General features: G+C 45.5%; 1 protein-coding gene across 2 annotated transcripts in view; it reads left to right on the forward strand.

Moving 5' to 3' along the window:
* Nucleotides 1-200: 200 nt before the first annotated feature.
* MRAS (muscle RAS oncogene homolog) overlaps nt 201-27515 on the forward strand; it is a 38478-nt gene continuing 11163 nt past the window's right edge. Inside the window, exons 1-2 of one of the 2 annotated variants that reach the window (XM_054636718.2) lie at nt 201-681; nt 21179-21389. In XM_054636718.2, the coding sequence (XP_054492693.1) occupies nt 21197-21389 (193 nt within the window). In that variant the 5' untranslated portion in view covers nt 201-681; nt 21179-21196. Of the gene's footprint in view, nt 682-21175; nt 21390-27515 lie in introns of both variants that reach the window. The other variant, XM_054636717.2, reaches the window with a different exon arrangement.

Here is a 27515-nt window from a genome sequence, read left to right on the forward strand (position 1 = left end):
AGCCGCGCCGCCGCCGCGCCCGCCGGACAGCGGCCCCCACGCGCGGCCCGAGCGGCCATCGCGGCCAAGCCGCCGAGCCGCAGGTGACGGCGGGTCCCCGCACCGCCGCGAATCCCTCTCGGCGGCGCCCGGCCCGGCCCCCGGCGGCGGGGCCGGGCTATTTATAGCAGCCGCCGCGGCGATATAAGGGATGGCGGGCGCGGGCTGCGCTGCCGCGGCCGCCGGGGCCAGAGCGCTGCCGGGCCGCGGGCGCCTCAGGGCGGGCGCTGAGGGCGCGGCCCCGCAGCCCGGGTGAGCGGGCGGGGAGCGGGCTCGGAGCGGCGCCGCTCCGTTCTGTGAGCGGGGCGGGGGGACACGGCCGAACAAACAATAACCGGGTGCGATCTGCCTGTCCTCCGTGGGACAGCGCCGCGCACTTTCGGCACTCCACGCGTGACAAGCCCGCGGGAGGGGCGGGACCGCTGGTAACCGCGGCGGGGCTTCCCCCTCTGCTTCTTTCCTCTCCCCACAGCGATTCCTGCTGAAATGCGGCGCCCCACGCTGGGATGAGCCCCGCCGTCGGGAGCAGCGCGCCCCGGGCACCGCCGCTTTCCCTGGCCGCAGCTCGGTGTCGGGAGGAAAGCGCTGTCGCCGCGGAGCCGCCGCTGGCGGCAGCGCCGGACGCCGGGCGAGGGACGGACGGTACGGACGGGGGCTTCGTGCGGCGGGCGGGCTGCGGGGGGCTCGGGGTCCCTGCCCCGCCGAGAGCCGGGGAAAGGGAATGGATGGCGCAATGGTCGGAACGCCGTGCCGTACGTGTCCGCTCCGGGGTGAGCGCTGGGGAGAGGGGTCGCTCTGAGTTACGCGGTGTAATGGAAGATCTTTGTAAGTTGAGGGTTTGTTGGGTTTTGCTTGTGTCAGGGGTTGTTCCCCCCGCCACAGATTCAGAGTCATGGTATTATTTTACGTTCCTACCCCGGGTGTGTTTGGATGTGATCTGGGTATGGCGAGGATTCTTATCTTACATTAAAATTGCTCTTGGATCACTGAGTACTTTGTATAAGCTTCCATAACTTTTAGAAGGATAGAGATGCTGTCTTCAATTACAGAGAAAGGAGGAGGAGGAAGAGGTACGGGTTTGGGTTTGGTTGGTTTTGGTTTTTTGTTGTATTTTTTTTTTCTGGTTTTACTTTACTTTTACTTTGCTTTTATACTTTCTGCTTTAAGACAACAAACTGAACCACAGATAGGACAAGGTTTTTTCAGACCTTGTGATTGGGATTGCTGGGGATTAGAAAGAAAACTTGTAAGTTTTTTGTTTGTTTATTTACTTTAATCAATGGCTCAAGAGCCCTAGAAACAACGTATGAAGCCCCGCTTCCTAGGCAGAGAGAAATTAAGATAAAGCCACGCTGGCTGCAAGCTGAGGAGCAAGTTAAGTGTTAAACCTCGAGTGGATCACTCTCAAGCATCCTGCACTGCTCTGCTCCAGTGACTCTCCTTGTCGTGCAGCAAACTGGGACTTCACAGCAGCAGGTCCGAGTGGAGACAGGGCTTTTCTTGGAAGAGTAAAGCTCACGGGGGAGCCTTGACTCTGGCATGAGGCTTTTTCCCAGCACAGGGAACTGCAGCCCTTCAGCACTGTTAGCTGGCACTGATCTCCACTAATGCCACGGAAATACGAAAATCTAAGCCACCAACTCCTCAGGTAGCTTAAATCATCTAAATTCGGATTTTGTCGGCAGGCTTAAAGGGATGCTATTGACTGGCAGTGTTTATGTACATCTTACCTGGAAACTGTTGTTCATACAAGAGTTGATATTAAGAAAAGTGAATCAACTTTATAGTTGTATCAGCTATAGATGTGCTTTCTGAGTTTTCACTCTGAAATTACCTGGTTAGCTCAGGCTCTTTTTGCATCAGAGAGATGCATTTCAAATGCCTAAAACTGTTATTTTTCTTTATGAAAGGTACTTGCCTCTTGCTCTGAATCTGTTAAAATGGATTTGCAAAAACGGGGTCTGTTAATTTAAGAAAGGCTAGGAGAAAGATAAGAGAAAGAACAAGGGGTGTGGCAAGGAAATTGCACGAAGTAACAGCTTTAAAGAGAAACTCTCTGTAGGAGAGCTTCAGACTGCCTGAGAGGTAAGATTTCTTTCCAGATATTTGAGTCTCAAAATACCAAGCTGACAGCATCTCCTTAAAAATAATAGTGTATGTAGAAAATAAGGTATGAATAGCTTCATATTGTAGTTCTGCATCAATTTGTCTTTCTTTGATTTTGTTCCTCCATTCCAGGAGCTATCCAATATGATAGAATGTATACCCAGATTGCAGAGAGCCAAACACCTCACCAGCATCTCTCCTGAACTAGAGCAGCTGGGTCAGAGCTGGCCCAGCACCTCTTTTCAGAAATTATCTGAGAGACAGTTCTATTTATTGAAGTTTTTGGTGGGTGTTTTCGCAAGCTCCAAATTTTTTGCAGAGAATGCTAAGAATTGCAGGAACTAAATTTCCTTCTTTGGGGGGAACTTTTTGGTATGTGTTGCATTGGATGTTCTTTTCTTGACCTGAGGGACTGAGGCTAACACTAGGGAGGAATAACATTGTATCAGAAGAAGGTGGTTAGAGAGGACTTTCTTCCTTCTCCCCACCTGTTTTTTTGGCTCTGGTGGACAAATGGCATTTGGGGACTGGAAGGAGGAGGACGAGTCCTGCACGTGAGCTGCTGTTGTCATTGGCAAAGGCAATGTAAGGCAGGTGGATGTAGGAAAAATGGGTGTGATGATTCATTATTGTTGTCATTGTGCTGGGGTTTCTTAGACTCCTCTTTAACAGCAGTGTCCTGTACCAAGTCCTCTCTGGCCCATTAGCTGCTCCATATGTTCCTAGTGGTGTTTCTGGGCTGACAACATTTGAGCAGAAACTCCACTCCCTTTTCTTAATTCTAGAAGGCTCCTTGAGGAAAACTGTTAAGCTTTATTCAATTCTGCCCTTTCATTTTTATCTTCCTTCCTTGGGTGTGAAGTCCTTTTTGTAGCTGGATTCAAGCCAAGAACTTCTACCCACAGCTGCCAAGCCTGGCATCCCTACTGGCTCCAGGTGAGTCAGTTCATGAGGATGAATCAGTATGCCCTGTAAAAGTTTTAGGCTCCAGACTTCAGCTTGACCACTCTTAATAATTTGGTTTTACCTGGTTTATTTGTTTGTCACTGCTTCAGCTAAGCTGTCACTTCTGGTGGCTCCTTGCTTCAGACTTGCTCAGCCTTTGGAGCCATGCAGGGCCTTCAGTCAGTGTCCCTACACTTTGTGGAGCTGCATTTGCCTCAGCATTGTAACTTCTCCATGACCACTCATCCCTTTACCTCTCTTACCTGCACAGGGGGAGTTAGGGGGGATTGCCTCAGCATGGGAATGGGCAGCTCTCAATGCAGGGAGTACTTCAGACTCTGGAGGTGCAGAATATCAACATGAATCCACAGGAATGAAGAGGGGACTGTTTTTGCATGGTGGAGGTGTTTGCATAAGTTTTTACAGTCATAAATAAGTAGATTGTGATTCAGGGGACAGATTCAATGTGAAAAATAGGGAATTAATTTTCAGGCTTCCAAGGCAGGGCTGAAGAAGAGAATGGTGTTAAAAGATATGGAAATGTACCTTGAAAGTAACCTTGCAAAGATGGATGACATTATTTTTGTTGTATGAAGCACCCAAATTTAACGGGGTATAAAGCAGAAGGCTTGGGAGGATTTGGTCCAAGTGAAAAGCGTGGGTCTGGCAGATGGGAGGAACATTAGCCCACTCCTTGGTGGAGTTATTGCTTCTTTCTCCTGTTGTTGCTTACAGGGGTGCTTGAGAGAAGATCCTTACTGGGGAGGGAAGAATAGCCTTCCTGTTCTACTTGAATGTCACTGGCTGTATTTTTCTCTGTGGGGAAACAAAGTTCCAGTGCTCCAGTGGGTCACATCCTGAGTGTCTGTATCCAAAGTAAATCTAGAGCAACACTGTCTACTTCAAAAATATCTGTAATAAGCCAAGACTGGCTCTTTCTGAACAGAGAGGATAAATGAGCGATTGTAACTTCAGATGCTGAATTTTTTGGCATACTTGGTTTTTTTCGAGATTTATGGCTCTTTTATTCTCTGTTTGAGAATGTAGTGGAGCAATTGCTGATCTGTGCATGTGTATGTGTGAGAAAATGTCAGTGGAGGAGTAATATATATGGAAATCTTGCATAGAGATACAGCAGGCAGCCAGTTTGCCATTAGATAATGAAATAATTGTACAAAAATATATCTCCTGAAATAACAATTGAGGGAAGGGGTAGGGACAGGGCTGGGGGAGGTTAACAATATTTTTGAGTAATTTGCTCTACTTAGAGTGCTTGTTACTGACTCTCCTGCAGTTTTACTGCTTCAGACACTGCTTTTCCAGCGAGTGGTGCTTAGTGTTGTGCAGGCAGGTAGGTTCCATCTGAGACACCAGCCCAGTTCCTGGAGCTGGGTGAGGGGATGGGAAACTGCCCCCGAGTATTTTCTCTGTGACCTGGCAAAAGGTAGGTAGGCTGAGGTCAGCAACTCTTACAGGTACCAATGAACCTGCCTTTCACTAAGTCCACTCTTCTTTCTAAAATGGGGTAGTAGAAGTTATTTCTTTGTGGGGTGTCTTGGGAGCATAAATATAGCTGAGATACTTCAGAAGGCATCTAAGTATTTGAGACAGTCTTGGATGAGATTCCCCTTCCTGCTACTTCTCTTCTGGCCAGAACTGACCAGCAGAAATGTTCACTGCTTGTACAATTTACATATTCATTTTTGGCTAAATTTTGTTAACCTTGAAATTTGACATTGATAGGCTCAAGTGTAAAATCTTTAACTACTTTCTTGTACTTTCTTCTACTATAGAGCGGCTTAAAAAGTTCCTGGCACTCTTTCACCTTCTCCCAAATAACACAATACTTGCCTTGCCTTCTCTTTGAGAAGGTCTGCTTCTGAAAAGAATGTTGTACCAAATATATAACTTTATTGCAAGGTGGTAAAAATTGTTTATTCTTTCTTCATCCCAGCTCTTGACTGCATCTGCCTAGTTCTTGGTCTAGAGATAAATGTCACTGAGGACTGCCTGGGGACTATTTTGCATCTGAATGGTGACTTGTAATGATTCAGGTAATGGGCCAGACCACTGTTTTATGTAGTAACTGGTGCTAGTCCACTGAAGTCCAAACAGCTGCTCCAAGTTTCTATCATCTCCAGTGAAAACAAGTGCAACAGCATCAGCTTGCAGCCAGTTTACAGTAAACCTGCTCCCTGGGCTGTGGGTTAACCTCCTTAAATATCCCTGTGGTCAGGTCTGTTAGTCTTGTATGTGAAAATAAGTCTTGGTGTGCTTTCTGATTTACTGAAGTGTAAATAAACCAAGAAGGTCTTTCACGTTCAGGCTCTCTCATCAGCATATATTAGTAACGCTCATCAGCTCTTGACTGGAACTTTGATGGCATAATTACTCTGAAGTGGTAACATATTCAAAACTACCTGTGTGACTTTGGGAGTTAGATTCCTCAGAGTCTTAGTCATTATTTTAAAAAGCAATTAGCTTTTTAAGCTACACACACTCCTGGAAGTTTTAAGCAAAGGCTTCTGTTTACCTTGTCTTTTAAATGCCAGTTTCTAGGATGAGAGTGGTGGCTCTACCACTCCACTTATTTTAGATATTAAATAAGAGTGTTGGAGAAACAATTAGAAAAATACTGTGGTAAATAAATTCTCATGGGTAATCTTACTAGAGAGGTCCAAGAGGTAAAAATGTACTTTTCAGTCACCTGACAGCACGATGGATATGGGCATGCATTTTCAGCTATGTCTTCAGGACAGCTGAGAGGATGACTGATGTCTCAGCTGTTATTGTAGACAGAGCAAAGCATGTATTTCTCTAGACAGGATTTGGTGTGCTTAAACAGCTTGTGACTAGAGCAGTTCAAGTCACTGGGGCAAACATGGTTATCAGCAGAAGCAGATAAACTAAGAAAACAGTCTTGCATACTCTAATGTTTGTGTAGGTAAGATTTTAATTTGCTATCAGTCCTAGGGTTCTTTATGAGCAGTGATGGATTAGTCTTGATACTTCTGCAAGTTTTAAAGCATTCCTATAACACTTGTAATGCAAAATCTATTTATTTTGCAGCATACCTGTGAGATAGGGACCTGCTATTTATCTCATTTGTACAGCTAGGGAACTGAAGTATTCAGTAAACCTAAGCACAGCATGAAGGATTGATCACACAAGAAAGTCTGCAGGAGGGTGCTCAAACAGTCTTAATTCTCATGAAAATCAACAAGCTCTGGTCCTTGCTTTTCCCATCTGATTCTTTCTCGTTGCTTCTGAAGTGGCTTGTGGCATTTGCTTGGCTAGACAACATGGGTTTGGCTTTTCTAAGGAAGAAAGCTCAAGCCTGGTGATGGAGGGAGGGAGGTCATGTGTGTCTGGGGAAGGTGAAGAGTGGGGAATCCCCCAGCTAGAGATTCCTCCACCATCACTACTTCAGTGAGTGGCTTCCCGGAACAAGACTGGCACAGGCTGCTTCTCAGTTACTGAACTATGTTCCTCTCTGGCAAATCCCTGCTCTTCCTGTACCCAGAGCCAGCTCTGCTCCTCTTAATAAAGTTGGTATGAGTGGCTGGGTTGATGATGGAGCTTCCTGCCCAGCTCCATATCTGCTGCCACAGTGCTGAGTCCCTGTGCTGCCTGGGTTCCGTGATGGAGCAGAGCTTCCACTGCTCCATCTCAGCCATGTGAGGGTCACCAGTGCTTGGAGTTTGGTGGAGGAAGTTGTCCAAAGCTGGCAGGAGGAATTTTCTGCCATGGTTGCATGATGAACAGTAACAATGTGAGTTTTATTGCTCAGAATGTGTCCACATTTATAGGATGCTATATTTAAAAAGGAGAAAAAATGAGTCATGGGGAGCTATGCTAATGCTAAGTATTTAAGTCTACCTCTTGTGAGACTGAAGGCAGTGGGAGTTGAGCAACATTCTTGTGAGGTGTCTAGAGGATTTATGGATCAAACTAAAGCCTGCTGAAGTCAGCTGTAAGTCATGCAGTGCCTTGCTTGGGGCCCATGTCATGTCCTGTGTGTGGGTTACAGTGAAATATTCCTCTTGGGAAACCCAGGAGCGCTCTGTGCTGCCGGCTTCCCTGGGCTCGCGCAGGAGCTTGACTTGCTCCCAGTGGTTATTACTCTGCCACTGGGAAGTCACTCCTGGCTTGCTGCCAGGGCAGGAATGTTGCTGTGCCTCCCAGGCCATGCCTGCAGCACCATAGGTACGGTTACCTGTGCCCTGAGTGGGAGCAGGCAGAGCCTGGCATGTCTCAGCTTCTCCTGCACTCCCAAGGAGATGTAGTGTCAGGGTCTCCTGTGGTACAAGCTGCTGGAGCTTTCCTTTCAGAGCTGGCTAGGGTCACAGGGATGCCAGGGTTCAGATGCTTTCACTTCTGACATGTCTTGACACTAATTCAGTTGGCTTGCACTTAATTATGAAGTGCAAATGTTGGAGTTTGTTTTATTTAAAAGTTCCTTAATGAAATTGCGATCTGATTGAGAGTGCCAGTGAATTCAGCTTTCCAGGCGTCTGCTTGCCAGCATGCCTCAGCTCCTGTCACAGCTATAAGGAAGGACTGGGAGCAGGATTTCAGTGGTGGGTGAGCCAACAATGGAGTATGAAGAGGGACTCTGTGAACAAACCCTGACAGCGCCATGTGTCCAAAAAATGCAGATTTGGCAACAGCAAGAGGCTCTGCAGATCCTCTGTGTAATCCACATATTGGAAGGAGAAGGTTTTGAAGTGAGCAAAAAATAATTATTAAAGTGAAATCTTCAGCTTTATTGGACTTTTTAATTTCGTTTTCTTGTGATTTTTTTTATTGGTTTTTTTTTTTTAAGAATTGGTCATATCAGTATGAAAGTGAATGTATTTAATCTTCCTTGGATATAGTTTTGGGTGGTGCACTATTGCAACCTCTTTTGTTTTCCAGTGCAAGGCATGCTCTGGTTTATGGAAACAAATACTTGTTCATCTTGCAAATATAAGAGGGGTTGAAAGGCTTTTGAATAGGGATCTGCTCTTTGCACTGCTGGAAGCACTAAGCCTCATGGTGAGCAACAGATGATAGGCAATAGCTGGAACAAACACCCACCCATTTCAGATTAAAAGGATGTTAATGGACATCAGTGTAGTGGGAATCACAGCCACTTTTTTCTTGAACTGGCCTTCCCACATAAAGAACAACTAAAACACCACTGTAGCATGCCTTCAGGTACCTGGTGACTTCAAGGAAGCATTTAAAGGATTTTTCCCTGTAAACTTGTGATCTTGTGATACAAGTTGTTTACCAGTTGGCTGTTGAAACACTCACTCTGAAGGGGTACCAAATGACAAAAGTAACAGGATGCAGATGGAATTTAATCTCTTGGTCACATTCAGACACTATTATCGGGTCTATCATCTGTACTTAGCATACCCAGATAGCTCTTGAGTGGTCTGCATAGACAGCTGGCAGTTTAGTAGAGATTGTGATCTTCAGAAAATATGTAGCTGATGTCTTGTGTAATACTTGCTATGGAAGTATTGGTGTCACCAGCCTAAGTGCAACACTTGCAGAGTGGGGAACACATGTCTGTAAAGCAGGACTCTTTGGAAGATGTTATTCAATACCCAAGCACTCAATCCCAGAAAGAGACCTAAGGGCATCCACAGAGCTTGTGCTGCAGGGTGATGAACTGGGAGCAGGGAGATCACTGAAGGAATCCCTTTGGCTCAGCAGTGCTTGCTGCTGGCTGCAGTTGCAGACTGAGGCTGGTTTGGTGGCTGCTGGTGTTTAGTTGGGACAAGAATCCCTAACTAACCTTGGAACAGGAGGAGACATGCCCCAGTGCTCTGGAAAAACCCTCAGCTGTTGTGAATTGTTTTTGTGCAGCAGTGCAAGGTCAAGCACTGCTGTTGTAGCTCTCAGAATAGTGCATGATCTCGCTGTTAAGGTACCTGCCTGCATCTGACACAGCTGCCCTTGGAGAACAAGGCAGGTATTGCCTGAGCCCACTCTGTGCACTTCACCTGAAGAGAGACCTTGGTGGTAGCTGGGGAAGGATCACAGCTTGGAATTCGAGCATCCAGAGGTTGTGATCAGCTGGAGGACAAGGTGGACTTGAATAAGTACTTGCAGCAGTACTTCTCTAAGAAAATATTCTGTAGCTCAAGGGCAGAGTGCTTTGAGAGAGACTTCTGTTTCCTCCACATGCTGTGGATGCTTTCAGATCTAATCTGCAAACAGGGAATATGTCAGGCATGAGGAACTGTGCAGACCATTTGCTTTTCTTGAGCTCTGGGCAGGTCCAAAGAGATACTGAATGCTCTGTTGAGATGCTCTGCTGGGCATTGCTTCTTCCGTGCATCCTGCAAAATAGATCCAGGAAGCACAAGGATGCTGACAAGCTGCTGCATCACCCTTGTCCTGTGAGCAGCAAGGGTTTTGTTACATGAGATTTACTTGTGGAGTATTAAGTCTGTTTTCAAAAGTTTTCCTTGGACCAAATGCCTGTGGAGCATGAAAAGGCTTTCATGTTAATCAGCCAAGTTAGCTAAGAGAATATATAATTCCTTATTCTTTTTGCAATGTAGCAAGCCTGTTTAATTAGGCAACTGGGATTTGAATTATTAAATAACAGAACAGTTTCAACCTACTTTTCTGTTGGTAAAGATCTCCAGCAACCCTGTTTTTATTCCATGGATTTTTGAATTAAGAGTTCCAAAAACTCTTTGAACCTCAGGAGGATGACTTACTGGATCCAGGAGGACAGAGAAGTAGGACTCTTATTTTAAGGTCTGGTGAGCACAGCAAGTTACTTTCTGTTGTTTACATACCAGCCTCACAAGAATATGGAAATAAATTCTAGGCTATCGAAGCAAAGCAGAAAAATTGTGGTTTTGGGCATCTCCTGTGTTGAAGCATCTGTTTGGTTTTGTGCAGCATAAGAATAAATCCTTCTACTGCACAAAACTCTGGGAGTAGCTCTCTCTCTGATTTAGGGTGAAAGAGAATAGAGCACAGTAACAGGAGCCACAGTTCATGTGGGCTTGGGAAGACTCTCGAAGGTGAACTGGCCTAGCTGGGAGGTGAGAAGGGACAAAGAGGAGCTGTCTCAGCCAGAGCAATGAAGAGCTGCTGAATTTAGGCAGTGATTGGAGGTCTGCCACCTTCAAGGCAGTGACAAAAAGCCTGAGGAAATGCCTGCTGGAGTCCATGGTTGGGGCAGACATGCCAGCAGCCCTGGGCCGGGTGTCCTTGTGGGCAGCAGGAGGCAAGGGACTTGCTGACAAAGCCACTTGGACCCAAAAAACTCCTGAAATATCTCCCAGCCTCAAGCTCTCCAAGCCCTCCTGACCCTAGGCTAATGTATTCTGGCTCCTGTTTGGGACTGGTGCACTTCAAAAGCCTTGTTGAGTGGATGGGTGGGTGGAACTGGTGACCCAAAATACCATTTCCCCTTCCTAAGGCTAGGCGTATACCAAACTTGTGTCTCTGTGTGGTAAAAGAATATGAACCAAAAGTGCTGAGAGATGCAGTGGTTAAATTGAAACCTGCTGTGACAGGATGAAAGTAATCTTGTCCCTTACAAGGCCTTAATGCTTTGGGGCTTTATTTATTTATTTATTTATTTTTTCAAGTGGCTGCCATCCATGCTGTCTCTATCTGTGATTTTAATAGAGATATTTTTATATGCAGACATGTGTCAAGATTAAATCACCCCATGTTATATTATCACTCACTAGGTTGATATAAAAAACCAATATCTATAGCTGTGTTTTATTTAAAATTTGAAGTCTGAATTGTCATTGAAGGTGCTGAAGTATAAGAGGATAACTGTGTTAGGGTCTGTGTCCCTTGCAGTACAAAGAAGGAAGGGTCAAATCCAAATTTTTTGCTGTTTCTATGAGTCTGGTATGTAAAATATGATGCAAATCTGAGATTTACATGGATTACCAAGACTAAGGCTAATCCATAATCTCTTTGCTTGGTGTTTAAAAATAATGGCACTGTACCTGCATAGGAATGCCATATGAGATCTACCCTAAGGTTAGAGCAACATAATGCTGCATCCCACTGGTTTTGAGAAGAGACTTTGGTGTCTTGACTTGGTTACAACTTTGCAGCAGGGTAGCTGTACTTCGGAGCTGTGTGGTGGATGGAAATTATAAATGGGTCTTATGGCAGAACCTGAGACATTTCCTTGGAATTTCTCAGCCAAGGTTTTCAGGAGACTGAACAGGTTTCCTTGCTCAGATCCTTCTGAGTTTCAAACAGGAGAAGGAGAGCAGAGTAATTGAACCAAAGCAATGATTTGGAAGAGCTAATGAAGGACCAGGGATTCTTCTTTGAAGGTAGCTCTTGATTTACCTTACCTAGATACAGAAACTTTGTCCGGTTATTTGCTTTATTTGGTTCATGCGTGGCCTTACCTGTGAAGTGACCCTTCCCACTGCTCAGGTAAAGCAAAGTTCTGTACACTGCTAGGAGCTCTGAACCACTCAGCTACAGCTGCAGTGTCCAGTGGCATTGTAGTACCACTCACAGTGAGAGAAAGGTGGGTGTGCTCCAGCCCCAGAAAATGACAAGCAGTGTGGTGATACCAGTGTTGAACTGATGCTTTATCCCCTTGTCCCATCCAAGGTCCTTACTGGCCCTGTTGCCAAGACTCAGAGGTGTGTTCACTGCCTGTATTGCTCTGTAGCCCAGCACATCTTCTCATTCCTTTGGGACAGCATCCCCTCAGGGAATCTGACTGTGCAATTTCTGCAAATCTGTCAGTGTCAGCCTGGTAATAAGACAGAAGGAGGCCTCATGTTGCGTGTGGAGCACTGAGTACCTTGAAAGCTGACTGCTGAAATGAGTATGACCAAGTGTGGTACGCTTCTCCCATGTGAAAACAGTTTATAGGGCAAAAGCAGATGTTATTGTTTGGTGTGTGTGAAAGATGCTTTGTGGCAGAAGCGGGTGTGCCTCTCTTTTCCTTTAACTGGCAAGAGAATCTGCTGTTCCGTTCTTCTTTTCTTTTTATTTTTTTTTTCTTTCCTCCATGCAATGGTAATTGAGTTTTGAAGGGGTTTATCTTTCCCTGAAGTTGTGGATGAATTTCTGATGTGATTGCACAGTGTAGTGGTGGCTGGAGCCGTGCTGTTGCCTTGTTCATCAGAGCTGCTTCACGAGAGTGCAGAATACTTCTGAGGTATGATTTCCCATCACATGCTAATCCAGTGAAGTGCTGTAGATTCACTTGCTGGCACTGTTTAAATCCATAATGCAGCACCACCTGCCAAACCACAGGGCATAATGGAAGTGTTAATGAATGTACATATATACCCTCCCACATGGCTGCAAGTTGAATGACTTAAGAGTCAAGGCAGAGAATTTAGGCTGAGTGTAGAAGGAACCAGAATTAGGGTATCCTGATGCAGATCTCAGCTGAAACTGGGGAGTGGGGAGTGGCCACAGGGGGTGTAAAATTGGGTCAGCTGACTTACAGGGTGCTTTCAGATGTGTTGATTTTCAGCTGCTGCTCTATGGATTCGTCCAGTCACAACACCTGAGATGTAACTTGGGCATTCAACACCAAAGTGCAGGTACTGAGCAGCACCAGCTGGGGCCCTCATACCTCTCTTCTGAGGGGTATTCTCATGGGATGCTTCTCTCCAGTGCTGGCAGGGTGAAGGCACTTGATAGGAGAGTGGACTTGAGTCATGTAAGGCTAAACTCTGTTCCTCAGGGGTGGTTTGGCCAGCTGCCTGCTGGTTTGAGTGTCAAGGTGTGTGTTTGCCACCAGGATGGCTTGTCCAGGCTGGCACAGAGCGGAAGGAGAATACCAGGGAAAGAGCTAAACAGGGACAGCCAAGGGGTTTGCCAAAGAGAGTGGCTAGGAAGAGGCAGCAGGGCTGGCCTGGCATATGGCTGGGATGTTGGCATTTCCTGCACCCTGTCCTCAGGCAGGTTCAGTGGAATGCTGTGGCTTTGCAAAACCCTGCATCACCATATGTGAGGCAGAGGAGGGGCCCGTGCATCCACCCCTCATCCCACTCCTCATCCCTGTACCCAGCCCTGAGTTCTGCCCACCCTCCTCTTTGAGACAAACAGTTGGATTTGCCAAGTATGGAGTCACCTCCCCAGCAGGCTGTTCGTAAATAAGAGGCTTATGCTCTTGGCAGACACTGTAACAAGCCTGGAAAAAATTACTGTTATGGGTCCTGGCCCAGTGATGAGATCTTGGAGTCTTCCAAGTGACAGAGTAATGACATGGACCTGGGAAATGCCTGGAATAGCCTTCCACACAGTTCTGGGATTTAGCGTCATTAGATTCTAAATAAAATAGGCCATGTGCCTATTTGGGTAAATTTGGGAGGCAGCTGTTCCTTCCTCTTCTGAAGTCCATGCTGGTGAAGCTCTACTAAATCTCCAGCATTACAGACCACCATACTCTCTGTTATTCTGTACTTGTGAGTATTAGATGTGTTGTGGGGAACCAGGGGGACTGTCCTTGATCCAAGACCGTGGGAAAATTTATAGAGAGCCGTTCAAGCCTGTCCTGTGCCTTGGGGTGTAGAACTATTGAAGAAATATCAATGCTGCCCCACAGCTCACAGATAATTTCTGAGAACCTTGTGATGCAAAGTGAACAGGCAATGTGTCTTTTTCCATATGTTATGTACAATAGTATTTTTGCCTAGGAAGGACATAGACATGAGTCAAGTTTTGGAACAGACTTGCAGGCAGAGGAGAGATTTTGTAAATAGCCTGGAGATCCCTACTCTCCTCACCTTCCTTCATCTGTCCCTTGGACTTGGTAGGATTCACCCATCCCCTAGTGGAAATGCTATTACCGGGGAACTTCACAGCTTTTATCTCTTTGCAGCTGTCTAAGAGATGCAAAGTGTGTTTGCCAGGAGGGAAGGGAGTCTTTAAAAAGCCATTTACATCCTGAAAGACATCCGGTAGCAACACTGGAGATGTAAAAGCATTAAATACTGAATTGAGCCTGACTGGAAGACAAATGTGGAGCCAAATGCATTGATTGATTTGCAGAAGGGTGACTGGAATGAGGTGGCCCTGTACCCTTTCTATCCATTAATCATTTCCAAAGCATCCATGGGTGCCATGAAGTCTGTGCCTTGGAGCAGCCATGTGTGGACAGCATGGTGCCCATGAGGCTGCAGGGCAATGACCCTTCAAGGAGCTGGGCAGAGGGGTGGATGCACTCCTTGTTTGGCAGGGGCTTTGGGACTGATGTGGGAAAGGCAGGGTGGAGCAGTGAGGAGGTCCATGCTGGGCAGTCCTTGGTGCTGCTTGGGATCCCCTCACAGCTCCATGATGCAGCACAGGAATTTGTTGCCTAGACCACTTCCACCTGCCCAAGGTGATGCTGGGTGAGGCCAGGAGGGCTGTGCCATGCACATCTGGTTGCATTGCCAGTGTCCACATGCAGGCAGCAGAACATCTGGGCTGCAAACAGGACATTGCTAAAGCACTGGGCTATTGCTTCAGAAACGTCACTGGGCAGTATTAAGAGCAGCAAACCACCCAGGGCAGTGAATTTGGGGTCTTTTCTATTGGTGTGTCAGCAGACTGGGATGTTTGGGAGGGAAGCTGCCCATTTCCAGGGATTGTGCAAGCAGGAAGGGCAGCTACTGGAATTCGAAGCCGCTTCCTCCACTAAATTTGTTCTTGCTGTGTTATCTCTGCCTGGGCAGGGCAGGGGAACATCTTGGCAATCTGCTTTTTTGCTACAGTGTGTTTAGGTCAGCTTCATTGGTTCCATGATAACATAGGAGCGGCCTTCCTGGCCTCACTAGCAAAGAATTTGCAATAGTAATACAGGAATCTGTCATCCCCTGATGTCTCCTGAGAGTTTTGGAAATAAATGAGTAAGGAAAGAGATGGTGGATTTAAGCACACAAGAAGTAATGGAGGTAAGAGTAGCTGAGCCAAGCCCCAGTTACTGAGTATGATGCTCTCATTTCATACCTTGGCAAAAGGCTTGGATCAGCCTCCAGTGGACACCCCTAAACTGGCAACAATACAGTTTTATTTGAGGTCCTAGAGATAAAGGAATGGATCTTGTGTAGCTGCTTTCTTGTCGCATAACTGGATTCTTCTACAGAACTGGTAGTGGCAGAGCTGTAACTACAAATGACCCAAATCTGGCTGAAGTACTGCTCTTAAGAATAATAATAATAATAATAATAAAAAATCTGGCATCTGCACCTGACTGTTGGTTTGTCAGTGACAGAACTCTTCTTACATATTTTGAAAAGGGCACTACGTCACCCGGGGAAACGGGCTGAAGATTAATGGAGTTGTTGTGGGAGGTGGAGGAGGAGTTGGGAGAGGGAAGCAGAGTTGGTTTTGGATGACATTTGTCGGTGTGATTGACTCATGCTGTGCTGCACTTTACATACATTGAGACACCGACAAGCACGTGCTTCCCAGTAAAAGCAAGTGAGTCCCTGAACCCAGGCTGGCCAGGGAAAGCTGCTGCTTAGCTCTTCAGCAAGGGCTCCTCCTTACATCACTTAGGGATTCGCAGAGGGGGAAGGTGGGGGGCTGCCTACTACCTAAGCCACTTCCAGTGACGTGGCTTTTTATTATTATTATTTGTTCAGGCTATAATTCTGTGTTTCCTGAAATAACTACCAAATATTCATCAGGCAGCTCCTGCCTTTAGCTGCCTTTGTGTGAATCTCAAGTGCTTCATTACTCCCCCGGTGCGTTTTCTTTCTCTTACAGTAAATCTGAGCAGCATCTGTGTGGTGGGGGAGGTGATGCAATTTTGGGTTGAAAGGGAGAAAAGGTCTGGCTGGCACAGGAAGCCAGTGAGCAGTTCAGGGAACATAACACTTGGGGTACAGCATCTTTTTGCACAGGAGGAAATTGATGAGGCCACTTCCAGGACCCACAGTTAGATCCCCCCACATTCAAAGCCCAGCCAATTGCAGCTCTTCATTGCTTGGTAGAGGATTTTATTTTTAAACGACAGTTGGTTTAAGGCTTTCTTTTTTTCCCCCTCCCTTTTAGTAGCAATCTGATACTGCTTTGATCACTACTCCAAAAGGAAATGCCTGTAATTTCCTGTGCAGATCTTACCAGGTGCTGGGCTCCATCAGATCCAGAAGCTGATGGGAGTTGGGAGCACCTGTTAGAATCTGCCTTCTTAGAAAACCTCAGAGACTTGAAATTTCATTTGTGTTTTGCAAAACCTAATGCCAGAGCTACAAAGGGCATCAGACTCTGGCTTCCCACGTGACAGATCTGTTCCATGCTGCCTTCCCACTGAAGACTGAACACAGTCCAGCTTTTGTTCAGTGTGTCCTTTTAGAGGCATTGACTGGGAAGGAAATCTGACAGACTGGAGAAAACTTGGCTAAGAGTTACTCATCTTTATTTAATAATAATTGGCAGGTTTTTTTCATACACCTACGAGACCTTTGGCTCTTGATGGTTTGGGACATGGTCATGCCTACTTGAGGGAGAAATTCCTGAAGTTCATTCAGTCCTGATCAGCATGACTCAAGGGAAGTAGCAGCCTCCTAAAAGGGCATGTCCTGTCTTTCAAGGATTCTTAGTTCCCAGCCCAAGGGATTGCCTACAACACATCAGGCTGAACTATTTTGGTACCTGGCTGGCGTCTCTGGGTGTGTCGTGGTGGTTGTGTGGCTGCAGCCAGCAGTCTGCAAGAGGAACAGAGAGGGAAGTGTTCAGATTTTGCAGAGTTTCAGCCCTGCAGGCACTGCGTGGAGCTGCTAATGCTTACAAAGTGGCTGGGTAAAAGGGTGTAATCGAGTGAGCTGTGGGCAGGGGAAGAGTTCTTAATTGCAACCGTAGGAGGAGTTGGCAGCCTCGGTGGCTGATAGTCTTCCTCAGGTGAGATTGGCCTCCTCAGGTATGCAGAGCTCTGTCAGGCCATGGGTGAGGAGCCATGGACCAAAACAAGCTGATGATAGGAAAATTGTCTTGGCCATGGGTTGATGGAATCATCAGCATCCGTGCCTATATATTAGTGTGTGCTAAATCATGGCCTGTCTTGCTGAAGTGGACATCAGCTCCCTAAAGTTGTCTGCTTTGGAGATCTGCAGCAGAGGAGGAGGGAGCTTGGTAGTTCCCACACAGGCCCTGCTGTAGCTTTTCTTGGAGGTTTTATAACAGAATTAAGCAATTTGTGTTGCATGTTGCCATAGAGACTGTAAATCACTGTCATGCTGGTCTTCTCAGCCAGGGAGCTGGTGTCTTTAATTGCACTAACCTCCCCTACAAATCCAGGGCTTGGTTCTGAGCTTGCTGACCTTCTGGAAGGGCCTCACCCTGGGAGCTCAGCCTTCTGGACAGCAGAGCAGAAATCAGGGAAAGGGGTGACAGCACATTGAGTATCAACTATCTGGAGTCCATTTTATTTTTTATTATTGTCTTATGTGGCCACAATTCTGCTCAGAAGCTGTGCTTGGACCCACTTGCTTTCAGGGCAAGTTTTGTAATGAGGCTGGGGATTAGATACACTACCTACGTTTTGTGGGCCAGTCATACAAACTAAGATGAATTTGGTGTTTTTATGTTACTTGGCTGCTCCAAGGGGATAGCTCAGCCCTTCCACTCCACCTCCATGTCCAGACAGGTAAATGGGGTTTTATACAGTTTATTCTGCCTCCTAAAAGAAAATACTTTTTGCTGAGGAGGCTCAGTTTCAGTGACACCCTCGGACCAATGTTTCTTTTCTTCCCATCCACCTACCCCAGAAGTAGCCACACTTCTGACTGTCTCAGCATTACTGGCTTGTGCTGTCAGGCCACCAGTCTTGCCAGTGTGTATGAAGATGGTTGTATAAATGGCTGTATAAATCAGCCTCCTTCCAGTGATTAAACCAGAGCCCTGACAGCATTTGCCAGCGTAGGGTATGGATCCTTCTCTTGGCTGCCTCAAAATAAACAACTATATAAATTGTAAGATGATTATCATCAGACCTTATTAGTGTATTACCACATGCTGCTTTGTATTCAGACAATAGATAAAAACATTTGTGCTTCACTTTTCTCAGTCAGATCTACAGCAAACACGCTGATTCTTGCTCCCATCTGAGGAGGACTGTGTCAGTACTCTTGCCAAAAACACATGAAAATTAGCCCAAGTCTTTTGCACTTGCCTGTAGCTCTGTGCACCTTTGTGAGTGTTCAGTCTTTTCCAGGAAATGATATATGTTGTTTTAAAGGTTTGAATCATGAGCTGGTTAAGTTCATAATCTTGTCAAGGCATGAGTTGTCTTTGTGCTTTGGTTATCAGGGCAGATGGAGGGGCAGAGGGATGGAAGTGCTTGACTTTCTGAAGGTTTTCTTTATGTGCATGCATGGCTGGAGCATGAGACCTGTCATCTCAGTAGAAAGAGTCGTGTTTCCATGAGCAGCAAAAACAACCCTGCAGAAACATCCAAACTTGCTGCCTTTTGACACTCTGACGTTTTCATCTGTTGTGTTAGCATCACCTAAAATACAGGGAATTGTGCTCAACAGGCCAGCCTACAGTTCTTCACTTTTTTTTTTTTCAATTGTTTTTTTTCAGTTCAGTTCTTGCTGTTTTCCCCAGGCTATGTAAGAGTCAGTCTGGTGGTTCAGACACACAGCATGACCAAACTTCTGGAAACAACGGGAAGCAAATGCCCCGATTCAGCCGATAAGCATGCTGGGCAGAGACACAGTTTGTACAATGGGCTAAACATTATCCTAGCACTTTGGGGAGCATTTCATGCAAGATAAGCTTGAGGCTTCTTAGGAGCGGGTTAAAGGGCTGGCACAAAATGTCAGTAAAAATGTAATGCTTGTTGCCAAGCAGCAGCTTGTGGTTTTGTGAGGAGGTCAAAAATCGTGCACAAACGGAGTATGTTTTTCACATCCACAGACTGTCCCCTGCCATGTCAGTAACAATCAGTCTTTCATTCTGCCTGGCTGGAGCTGCTCTGCTGTGTAAAGAAGGATGGGGTGAAATTTTGGCCATGGGCAAAGCAAAAAATTGTCGTTAACTGTGTTGGAAGGAGAGGCAGAGCTTTAGCCAGGATCTGTGTCTCAAAAAGCCTGTGAGGATCATCTGACCCCAGAAGGATTACACAAAAATAAAACTTGGTCTTTCAAGCAAATATAAGACATTTAGTTGAAATTCATTGGTTTTTCAGTAGCTCAGCCTGCTGTGTATTGATGTGTGGTCTCCTAAATATGAGAAAGTGGCTTACTCAAAAATAGGGCTAAGAAACTTTTCCTTTGGGTTGTTGTGAGGAAATGCAGTGAGACTGTTTGAAACTTCAGCTGGTTTGGTCTTCTCCCCATCCAGCAGATGTTGCTTGCAGTGGAAATTCTTGCTATTCTCAAGAATTTCCTTCAAAGGTGGTTTAGAAACAAGCAGACTTGATCATGTTTCTTGCTCTGAAAATGTTGGCTGGTCTTAATTTGGACAAGAGGTCTTTGCTGTTCTTAGACTCAGAAATCTCATCCTCTGTCTCCTTATGGGCTTTTCTTTTTAGCGGTGGTATGGGGTCTCCAGTGTACTCAAAGAACATGATACCCCCAAGTTCACCAGGTCAAAAGTGCTTTTATGATTCAATATTTTGGATTAAACCAAAGTAATGATTATGGAGAAAGGGACTAGAGGAATCAAAAACTAGATTAGATGATTATGTTTTTGTGTTTTCACAAGAGCACAGTCAGCTTCTGTGGCACAGAGCACATCAGACTTGCTTGGTGGTTTCTAAGAATGAAAAAGTTGTCTTTTTAATGAAAAAGAAATCCCTAGGGTTATTGGGAAAGCCTCCAAAAGCTTGTGTTGGTTGGTGGGGATACAGGTTTGGAGCCAACAGTTTATGGAAGTCCCCTCAGAGCAGTCTTGGTCCCACCTCAGTGCTGACCCCAGCCGGTGCCTGCAGCCCAAAGGGCACCAGCAAAACCAGAATGTCTGGGAGCAGGTGCCTGCAGAAAGTGTCACCACAGCTGCTGCTGCACTGAGCAGTATTTTCAAGAAAACCAATACCAGGAAAATCAACTGCCTTGTCTTAAGCCTTATCATTATGATGAATATTTTTTTTCTCTTTAAGTGTGTGAAAGACCTCGCAGAAAATGTAACGGTCATTCAGATCTGGGAGGTGGCCACCTGTTTCCTCTGAGATCTGAGTCAGTATCACTGCTGCCCAAGGGTGGGTGGAGGGCACTTACATGCACAGAACCTCCTGTCTTCCTTCTCCTTAAGTGAGCAGTTTCTGCTGCTGAGTGTTGAAATGGGCCAGTCAGCAACGGCTGCCTCTTCTCCCTTCTCCACAAACCTGTGCTGTTGCCCAGTTTCAGCCAGGGAATTTTTTTCATTTTTCTTTTAGGAGGTAGCTCTGAGATGAGGGAAGCAGTGTGACCATGCTGCTGGGAAGCTGCTCTCTAGGCTGTGTCACAGCCACAGGCACCAGCCTTCCTGCCACAGCAGGGTTGAGGGTTTAAAAAAAAGGCAAAACAAAAACCACCTGTTATTCCTGGCCTGCTGCCTTCTTGGTTTTATTTCTCAAACTTGAAAGTGAGAGAGAAGAAAGCAGCTAAGTGCATTTTTGTGTGCTGTCAGAGCCGGGCTTGGACCTTTACCTCCAGTTTCATCCATCACCAGCAGTTCTGCCTGCAGATCTGGCCCTAGGATGTAACATACCATTTAATGTTTGCTATACCTTGGGTTAAGCAGTGAGGAATAGCACAACTCTGACTTATCAATGGGATTTGGTCACTGGCAACAGGAAACTGTTAGGAGCTTGATAAGGGCACTGAGCCAGGGTGATTTTTGTCATTGCTGTGTGGACTCAACCCCTGTAGGAAAGGTATTCAGTGGCATAGGTGTTGCATGTGCATTTGGTGACAGTTAGCAATGCTTGCAGACAAACAAGGCGCAGAGGTGGAGATCTCTGCATTTGTAAGTGCTGGGTGTGAGTTGCAGTAGAGCTGTTGGGAAGGATTGGTGCTGCTGCTCCTTTCCAAAAGGATTTTGGATGTCAGAGCTGCCTTCATTCTCACTTCTTAGGCAGCAGGTAAAAGCTGCCTAGTGCATATTTCCCACTTGTTGTTGCTGCTGAGTGATTGGAGATGATCTCTTTCTCCAGCAGGTGCAGCACACTGGCAGCATGGCTACAAGCGCCGTTCCCAGCGAAAACCTGCCCACATACAAGCTGGTGGTTGTTGGAGATGGTGGTGTGGGCAAGAGTGCTCTCACTATTCAGTTTTTCCAGAAGATTTTTGTGCCAGACTACGACCCAACTATTGAGGACTCCTATCTGAAGCACACGGAAATAGATGGGCAGTGGGCAATTCTTGATGGTAAGCAAGCTACTCTCATGATCCCCTTTCCCTTCTAGATGAGCACAATTTCAAATAGTCCTCAGTGTCTCCCACAGCATGTTGTGTCTCTGTCCCTCCTGCTCTGCTGTGGGCTGGCAGGATCTGGAGCTGCAGTGCATGGTCTGCAGCTGGTCTCCAGCAAAGCTTCTGCTTCCAGTTGCTTTGGTTCCAGTTCTGCACAGAAGTGTTTCTTGCAGGCCTGTGAAAACCTACAGATCCTCATTGACATTTGGAGTAGGCTTCTGCAGCCAGTGAATTACAGCCCTGCCAGGTGGAGGTGGCTATTGCTAATGAAACTTCATTGAGGCTGAACTTATTCCCTGGGAAATAACTGTGAGTGGGTAACTGAGTGAGTGTTTATAACCAGAAAGAATATTTAATCAAAACTGTTGTCCAGTGACAGTGAAGAATTTTTACAGCTCTTAAACTCAGTCATTCAGCATGATGTTTTCATGTTTAATTAGCTGTCTCATTTCAATATGGGTAGGGTAGCAGCCTGGAGATCTGTTGTTACCAAGTTTTCAGTTCTTTGAAGAAAAACTGCCTTCTTTTTTTTTTTTTTAAATAAAACAACAACAGTGAAACACACAGGGAAAAAAACCACACACACACACAAAAAACCTGCAAAAAAAACAAAACAAAAAGAAGCCCAAAAAAATCCCCAAACCAACCACCTTGATTAGCAGGTGAAGAGAAAGCCCTGTATTACCTAAAGCTGCAGCTTTTTCATTTATGCTTCATGAAGCAGACTAACTACAGCTACAAAGGGAGTCTTGCTCTTAAATGTTGTAAGTTTTGTTTTCATTTATAGAATAACTAGGTAGTACATAAAATCTAGCAAGTATTTTGTGCCTTAATTACCCAAGTTTATGTATGTGGCCACTAACATAACTGAGCTGAATTTAGCCTCACTTTTGCCAAGTTCTACCTCTGCCCTCTTATCGTGAAGGTGCTCAAGATCTTTGGTGTCTCTGCATGTGTCACTGGTGTGTGGGGACAGAAAGCTGGGGAATTGTCATGAGTGGTGGAATATGAGTGCTGGTGGGATTTGCTGTGAAGACTGTTAGCTTGGTCTGGAAACCTGAGGTCTTAGTTGGGCTCTTAAGGATTTATCAGATACAATTTAGTGAGTACAAATGGCCACAAAATCCTTAAAAGAACAGCTTTTATTCAGAATTTTAAAAAAACAAAACCAGCAAACAACAAAACGAGTTAATCTTGCCAACATTTGTTCATTTGAATATGTTAACAGTTGATATGAGGCAGTATTTGTGAAATTAGTGCTGAAATGTCTATTCTTGTCTGCTTTAGAGATATCTGCTCCCAATTAATCATCTCATAATGTATACATGTACCTTTATTTTTAAAATGTCAGTCCTGTATAAAAGAAAAATCCAGTCCTGCTGTAAATTTAATTCATTATTTTGAGTCCAGAATCCAGCCCTCTAAAATGTGTGACCTTTATCTTCACTGGTATGCCCCATGTCGTGATATATATACCAGCTGCTCTACCTGTTGGTGTTAGCTGAAACAGCCTTGGCTTTGCAAATTACTGAAAAGTAGAAAAGGCATCTTTTACTGAGTATTTAGAATTTTTGTTTATACAAAACAAACAAAACTTCAACAAAAACCCCAACCAAACCTGATCAGAGTGGGAGTGATGAAAGAAATTGTTTTCCAACGAGCAGAAACTTAACCCTTTGTTTTAATGACAAAGCATTTCTTTTGCTCAGATGGAGCTTAATGGCTGTACTTGGGCTGAACAGAATTCAGCTGTGACCTTGAATGGCATTTTGGGAATCCCTGACTTCCAGGGCTTGTGTACCCACAGATGCTTCACAGCCAGAGAAGTGAAACTGCAGCTGCTTCTCTTTGCTACCACTTGAGATTTTGAACAATCACAATTTTGGAAGAAAGGCAATATTCTTGCCTGAAAAAGGATGTGACCCTTCTCCATCTGCCCTGAAAAAACAGGGCACCAGGACTGACTAACACTTGTGTCATTTGCCTCAGCTCTCTGTCACAGGCTTTGGATCTAGGCCATTCTCAGAGGTCACCATATCCTGGGACAGCTGCTCTGCTCTGGCTGCATGAATCACTTACGGGATAAAATTAGGGACAGACATGATAGGTAGGGTCAAGATGCATCATGATAAATCCTAGAATTTCCAGTTGTTCTTTATGACCAAAGCCTTTACAAGCTGAGGTTTCATGCAGTGCTTGGTGGGCAGAAGCAGCTGCCCACCCCCAAAATAGGAACTAGTTTTGGAACATGAACAAACAAGTTCACGAGGAGCTCTATAAGCTCTCAAACAAGCACGAGCAGCTCTATAAGTTTTGAAATTTTCAGAAACAGTTATTATTTAAAAAAAAAATACATAGACATCCAACAACTTAAAAAAAAAAGGGAAACAGCCCACCCTTTTCCAGGCTGTTGCCTGAGCAGTTCTGTACAAGGCATCTCAAACATTTTGTAACTGCACCAGCATTATGTTGTAAAAAAACCCTTCTGCTAGCCAGCTTGCATAAAGCATTTGGCTTCCCTCCATGAAGACCTTCACCCACATTTATTCAAGAGCACTAACTGCCTGCATGATGAAATGTTTGACTTGCATTTTTTTCTCTAGCTGAAATCTCTCAGTGAAAGTAGACTGAAATGGAATAAAATTTAAATCTTGGAGCAAAAGCTACATTCAAAATCTTCCTTTACCTGTTTGTTCTTTGGCTTGGGCATGTTCTCTTTTTCTCACCAGGAGTTGTCTGTGATAGTTCCCTGCCTCCCAGAAGATTATGGGACCTGTGTTTGTTGTGTTCACGTTCCATACTACACAAACCCACTTTGTTGTTGACCTTATGCCAGCTTTAGAAGGCCATCAATGCAGTGTTTAGAAGTGTTGTAGAGTGGAAGAGGGCACTTAACCTGAATCAAAGATGTGCAGGCAATTTGTGGCTAGCCCATTTTTTGGTTGCTGCTGCTCTAATGAGGCTTTAGGACCAACCTCCAATTTTCTCTGCATATGTTATCTTGGTTTATTCCCTGCTGGTAGTGCTGAAATCAGCACAGTGCTGTGTTCAGTGAAATGCACATAGGTGCTGTACAGACATGAGGGCAGAATTAAGTGAGGGTCAGGGTTAATCTGCTTTGATTAGCTCTTGCTCCAGTTGCATTGCTGTGATTAATTTTGCACATTCCTTTCTGTGTGCAGGCTAACTTAGCAAGTAGCAGAGGATTTCTTTTGGTGTGGCTGCAAAATGCCAGTCTGGAATTATTAATCTGGGCATGAAGCCAAAAGTGGAATACCTTAATATGGCAAAAAGTTCCCTATGGTTCAGAATTCCTTATGGTTCATACATCACACAGAGATAAAAAGGTGGCAAGCAAAGGGAGATGAAGAGATGACCACAAGCACATGGCTTGGTCTTGTTGGGAATTAGGCTGAATTCTTAGCTCTCAGTGGGGCTGTGCCAGTTGGTATGAGCCAAACAAGGAATTGTGTTGGCTGAAAGGAAGCTGTGGTCTCCCTTCTCTTCCCTTTCCTTTCCCTGGTATGATTTTGATCAAACTCTCACAGCCTAGAAGTTGTCTCTCTGCTCCTGAGGTTCAGTTTCCCTTCTAGTTCTCTTCCCAAGACCTCCTCCCAGTCCTGGGGTGCCCTTGTGCTGGGCTGGACCTGCACCCCTGTGCATCACACCAGGCTCTATTCCTTCCCCCACACTCTATCTGCCCTTCCCACCTGTCTATCCCTTGCATCCCTTTTTGTTGAGGGTTTTTGCTGCTAGTCATTCCTGGGCACACTGTCTGCTTTTCTTCTGGGGAAACTTGAGATCAACTCAGCCACGAGGCCAGAGGGAGATCAAAGGTCACTTCAGATTTGCAGGCAGAAGGGTTGGTTTGTGGCTTGCTTTCTTCTCGTTTTTGTTAATTTAGAGTAGCATCACTGAGAGCATTAAAATTCAAGTTAAATTTGTACTTTCATTATTTTATTTGCGTGTACAGTATTTGCCCTCCCTTAATTGCTGGGATTTTGCAACAATAAAAGAGGGGGTTTTGTCTTGGGTTGGATTTTTTTCCTGCCAGGAAAATTTTGATGTTGCAACATGGAAAACACAAGGCTTTGAATACTTGCCCTTTGTTACAGAAAGGGCTCCTTTAAGGGCTTGCATCTTTTTTCTGTTTATTGATGTGGAAGCCTGTCTTCTTTTTGCTTAAAGAAAGGGCAATAATTCAAGTACTTGGGTTTTCCATGTTATAACATCTGTGTATTTAGCTAGGGCACAGAAGAAGGGCTCATAAAAGCCCCAGTGTTTTCCTGTCATGTGTTTTTTGCTGAGGAAAGCTGTCATGCCAGGGGCAGCGTGGCTGTGTCTGAGAAGGAGCAGAAGCATCAGAGTGACCGAGTAAAGCATTTGCCTTGCTTTGCACATGGCAAGGGCACTTCATACCTCTTCAAGGTGACTTGGGGTGTGGGGACACAGAATAGGAGCTGTGACCCCAGTACCCAATCTGTGCAGTGCCCAGAATACCAACTCCTCAGCTGAAGCCAGTGGCTGATAGGAGTGCCCTCTCCCATGGTGCTGCTGATGGGAGACAGAGACTCTGGAGGTGGCTTTCCTCAGCCTGAGGCTCGTTAGTTTGACTTGGCAATTCAAGCTCAATTTTCCCATGAGCTTAGGTACCAAGCTGCAGGGCAGTGAAACCCAAAGGCTGAAGGACAGAAAATGGGTTGACATGCCTGTCAGTTCATCTTTATCCCCTCTAGATGCCATGGACAGTGGAGAAACTCTCTTGAGGTGACCTATACACCCTGCTGCCTGGCAAGGTAAAGATGTAGGAGGACATTTTGCCTAGATATGAAAAGAGAAGAGCTCACCTGCACAACCAGATCTGAGCTCCTGGAAGGCTGGGAATGCTGTGTTTGAACTGAATCCAGCCTAGGCTCCAGAAAAAGCCATGCCATTGCTGGCTTAGAGTTCACAGTGTGTCTCTGCCTATGGTTTAGATTCACCAAGTGCCTTTGTCTCTGGATGGGCACTTGGAGCACTGTCAGTTGCAGAGACATTGCCACATGGTACACCTTGAAGCACCAAGGGCTTCTATTTTGGATCACAATTCCCGTGTATTCCTGGGTTCCTGTGCCTGCTCAGAAGTGCTCTCTAGGCAGCTGCACTCTTGCATAACCCATCAGGATTCACATAAAAATGGTATGGAGAGCTCTAGAGGGGCAGGATTCAATTAGCAAGGAGTTCATTACAGCAGCTGGGGATCACATCCACTGGAAACTGGAAAAGGCCATCTCTTCACTCAGCAACCTCTTACCTGCAAAGCAGGAGACATCCCTGCTGGGCTCTCACAGCCTAATTGCTCTTAGTTTAGTCTCCAGCTGGTCTCATGATAGCTCTAAACGGCTTTGCCCTCTTTGGATGTCTGTTCCTACATCATACATCATCCTTGGCTTCTCTCTCTTTCAGCTTATCCAAATGCTTTCATAATTGTTCCTCCTTGCTTCTTTGGTCAAATCTGTGAGAAGTTTATGAAGTTTTCTGTTGGAAGTCCCTGACTATGTGCAGCCTATGAGTCTGATTTCAGTTCTTGGAAGAATGAGGTAGCAGAAACCCCCTGTGCTTTGGTCCTTGTTTCTGTGCTGGCATTTATGTGCTGCCAGTGGGGCAACTGGTGATTCAAAGTGTACCAGCTCACAGTTCTCTGCTCATGGTTCTTTCTGTCTTCTGGCATCCTGTCTGTAAAAATAGGAATTTTAAAAGAAGGTGAATGCTGGCTAACATGCTAAATCTTCTAATCCCTTTGGGAAGACAATCACCTTCTGAGCTACCCCTTCCCAAGTTTCTCCTTGCTCCTTCCCATTTCTATAGGTAGGAGTTTTCATGAAGCTTTTATGCCACAAGGTACCACAAGCAAAGCCACTTATATCTGGCCCTTTTTTGGTGCTGATGCTTTTCAGGATGGGGTGCTTTCCTGCCCACAAAGGATCCAGACCCCTTTCCTCTGTTGTTTGCAATTCACAAAGCACAGAAGTGTTAGGCTGGGGGTTTGCCTTGATGAAGAGCACATTTAATGTTAAGACAAGGTCTTTCTCTGGCCATCTA

This window comes from Agelaius phoeniceus, chromosome 7, assembly GCF_051311805.1.
Source record: "Agelaius phoeniceus isolate bAgePho1 chromosome 7, bAgePho1.hap1, whole genome shotgun sequence".
In the NCBI taxonomy this organism is placed as follows: domain Eukaryota; kingdom Metazoa; phylum Chordata; class Aves; order Passeriformes; family Icteridae; genus Agelaius; species Agelaius phoeniceus.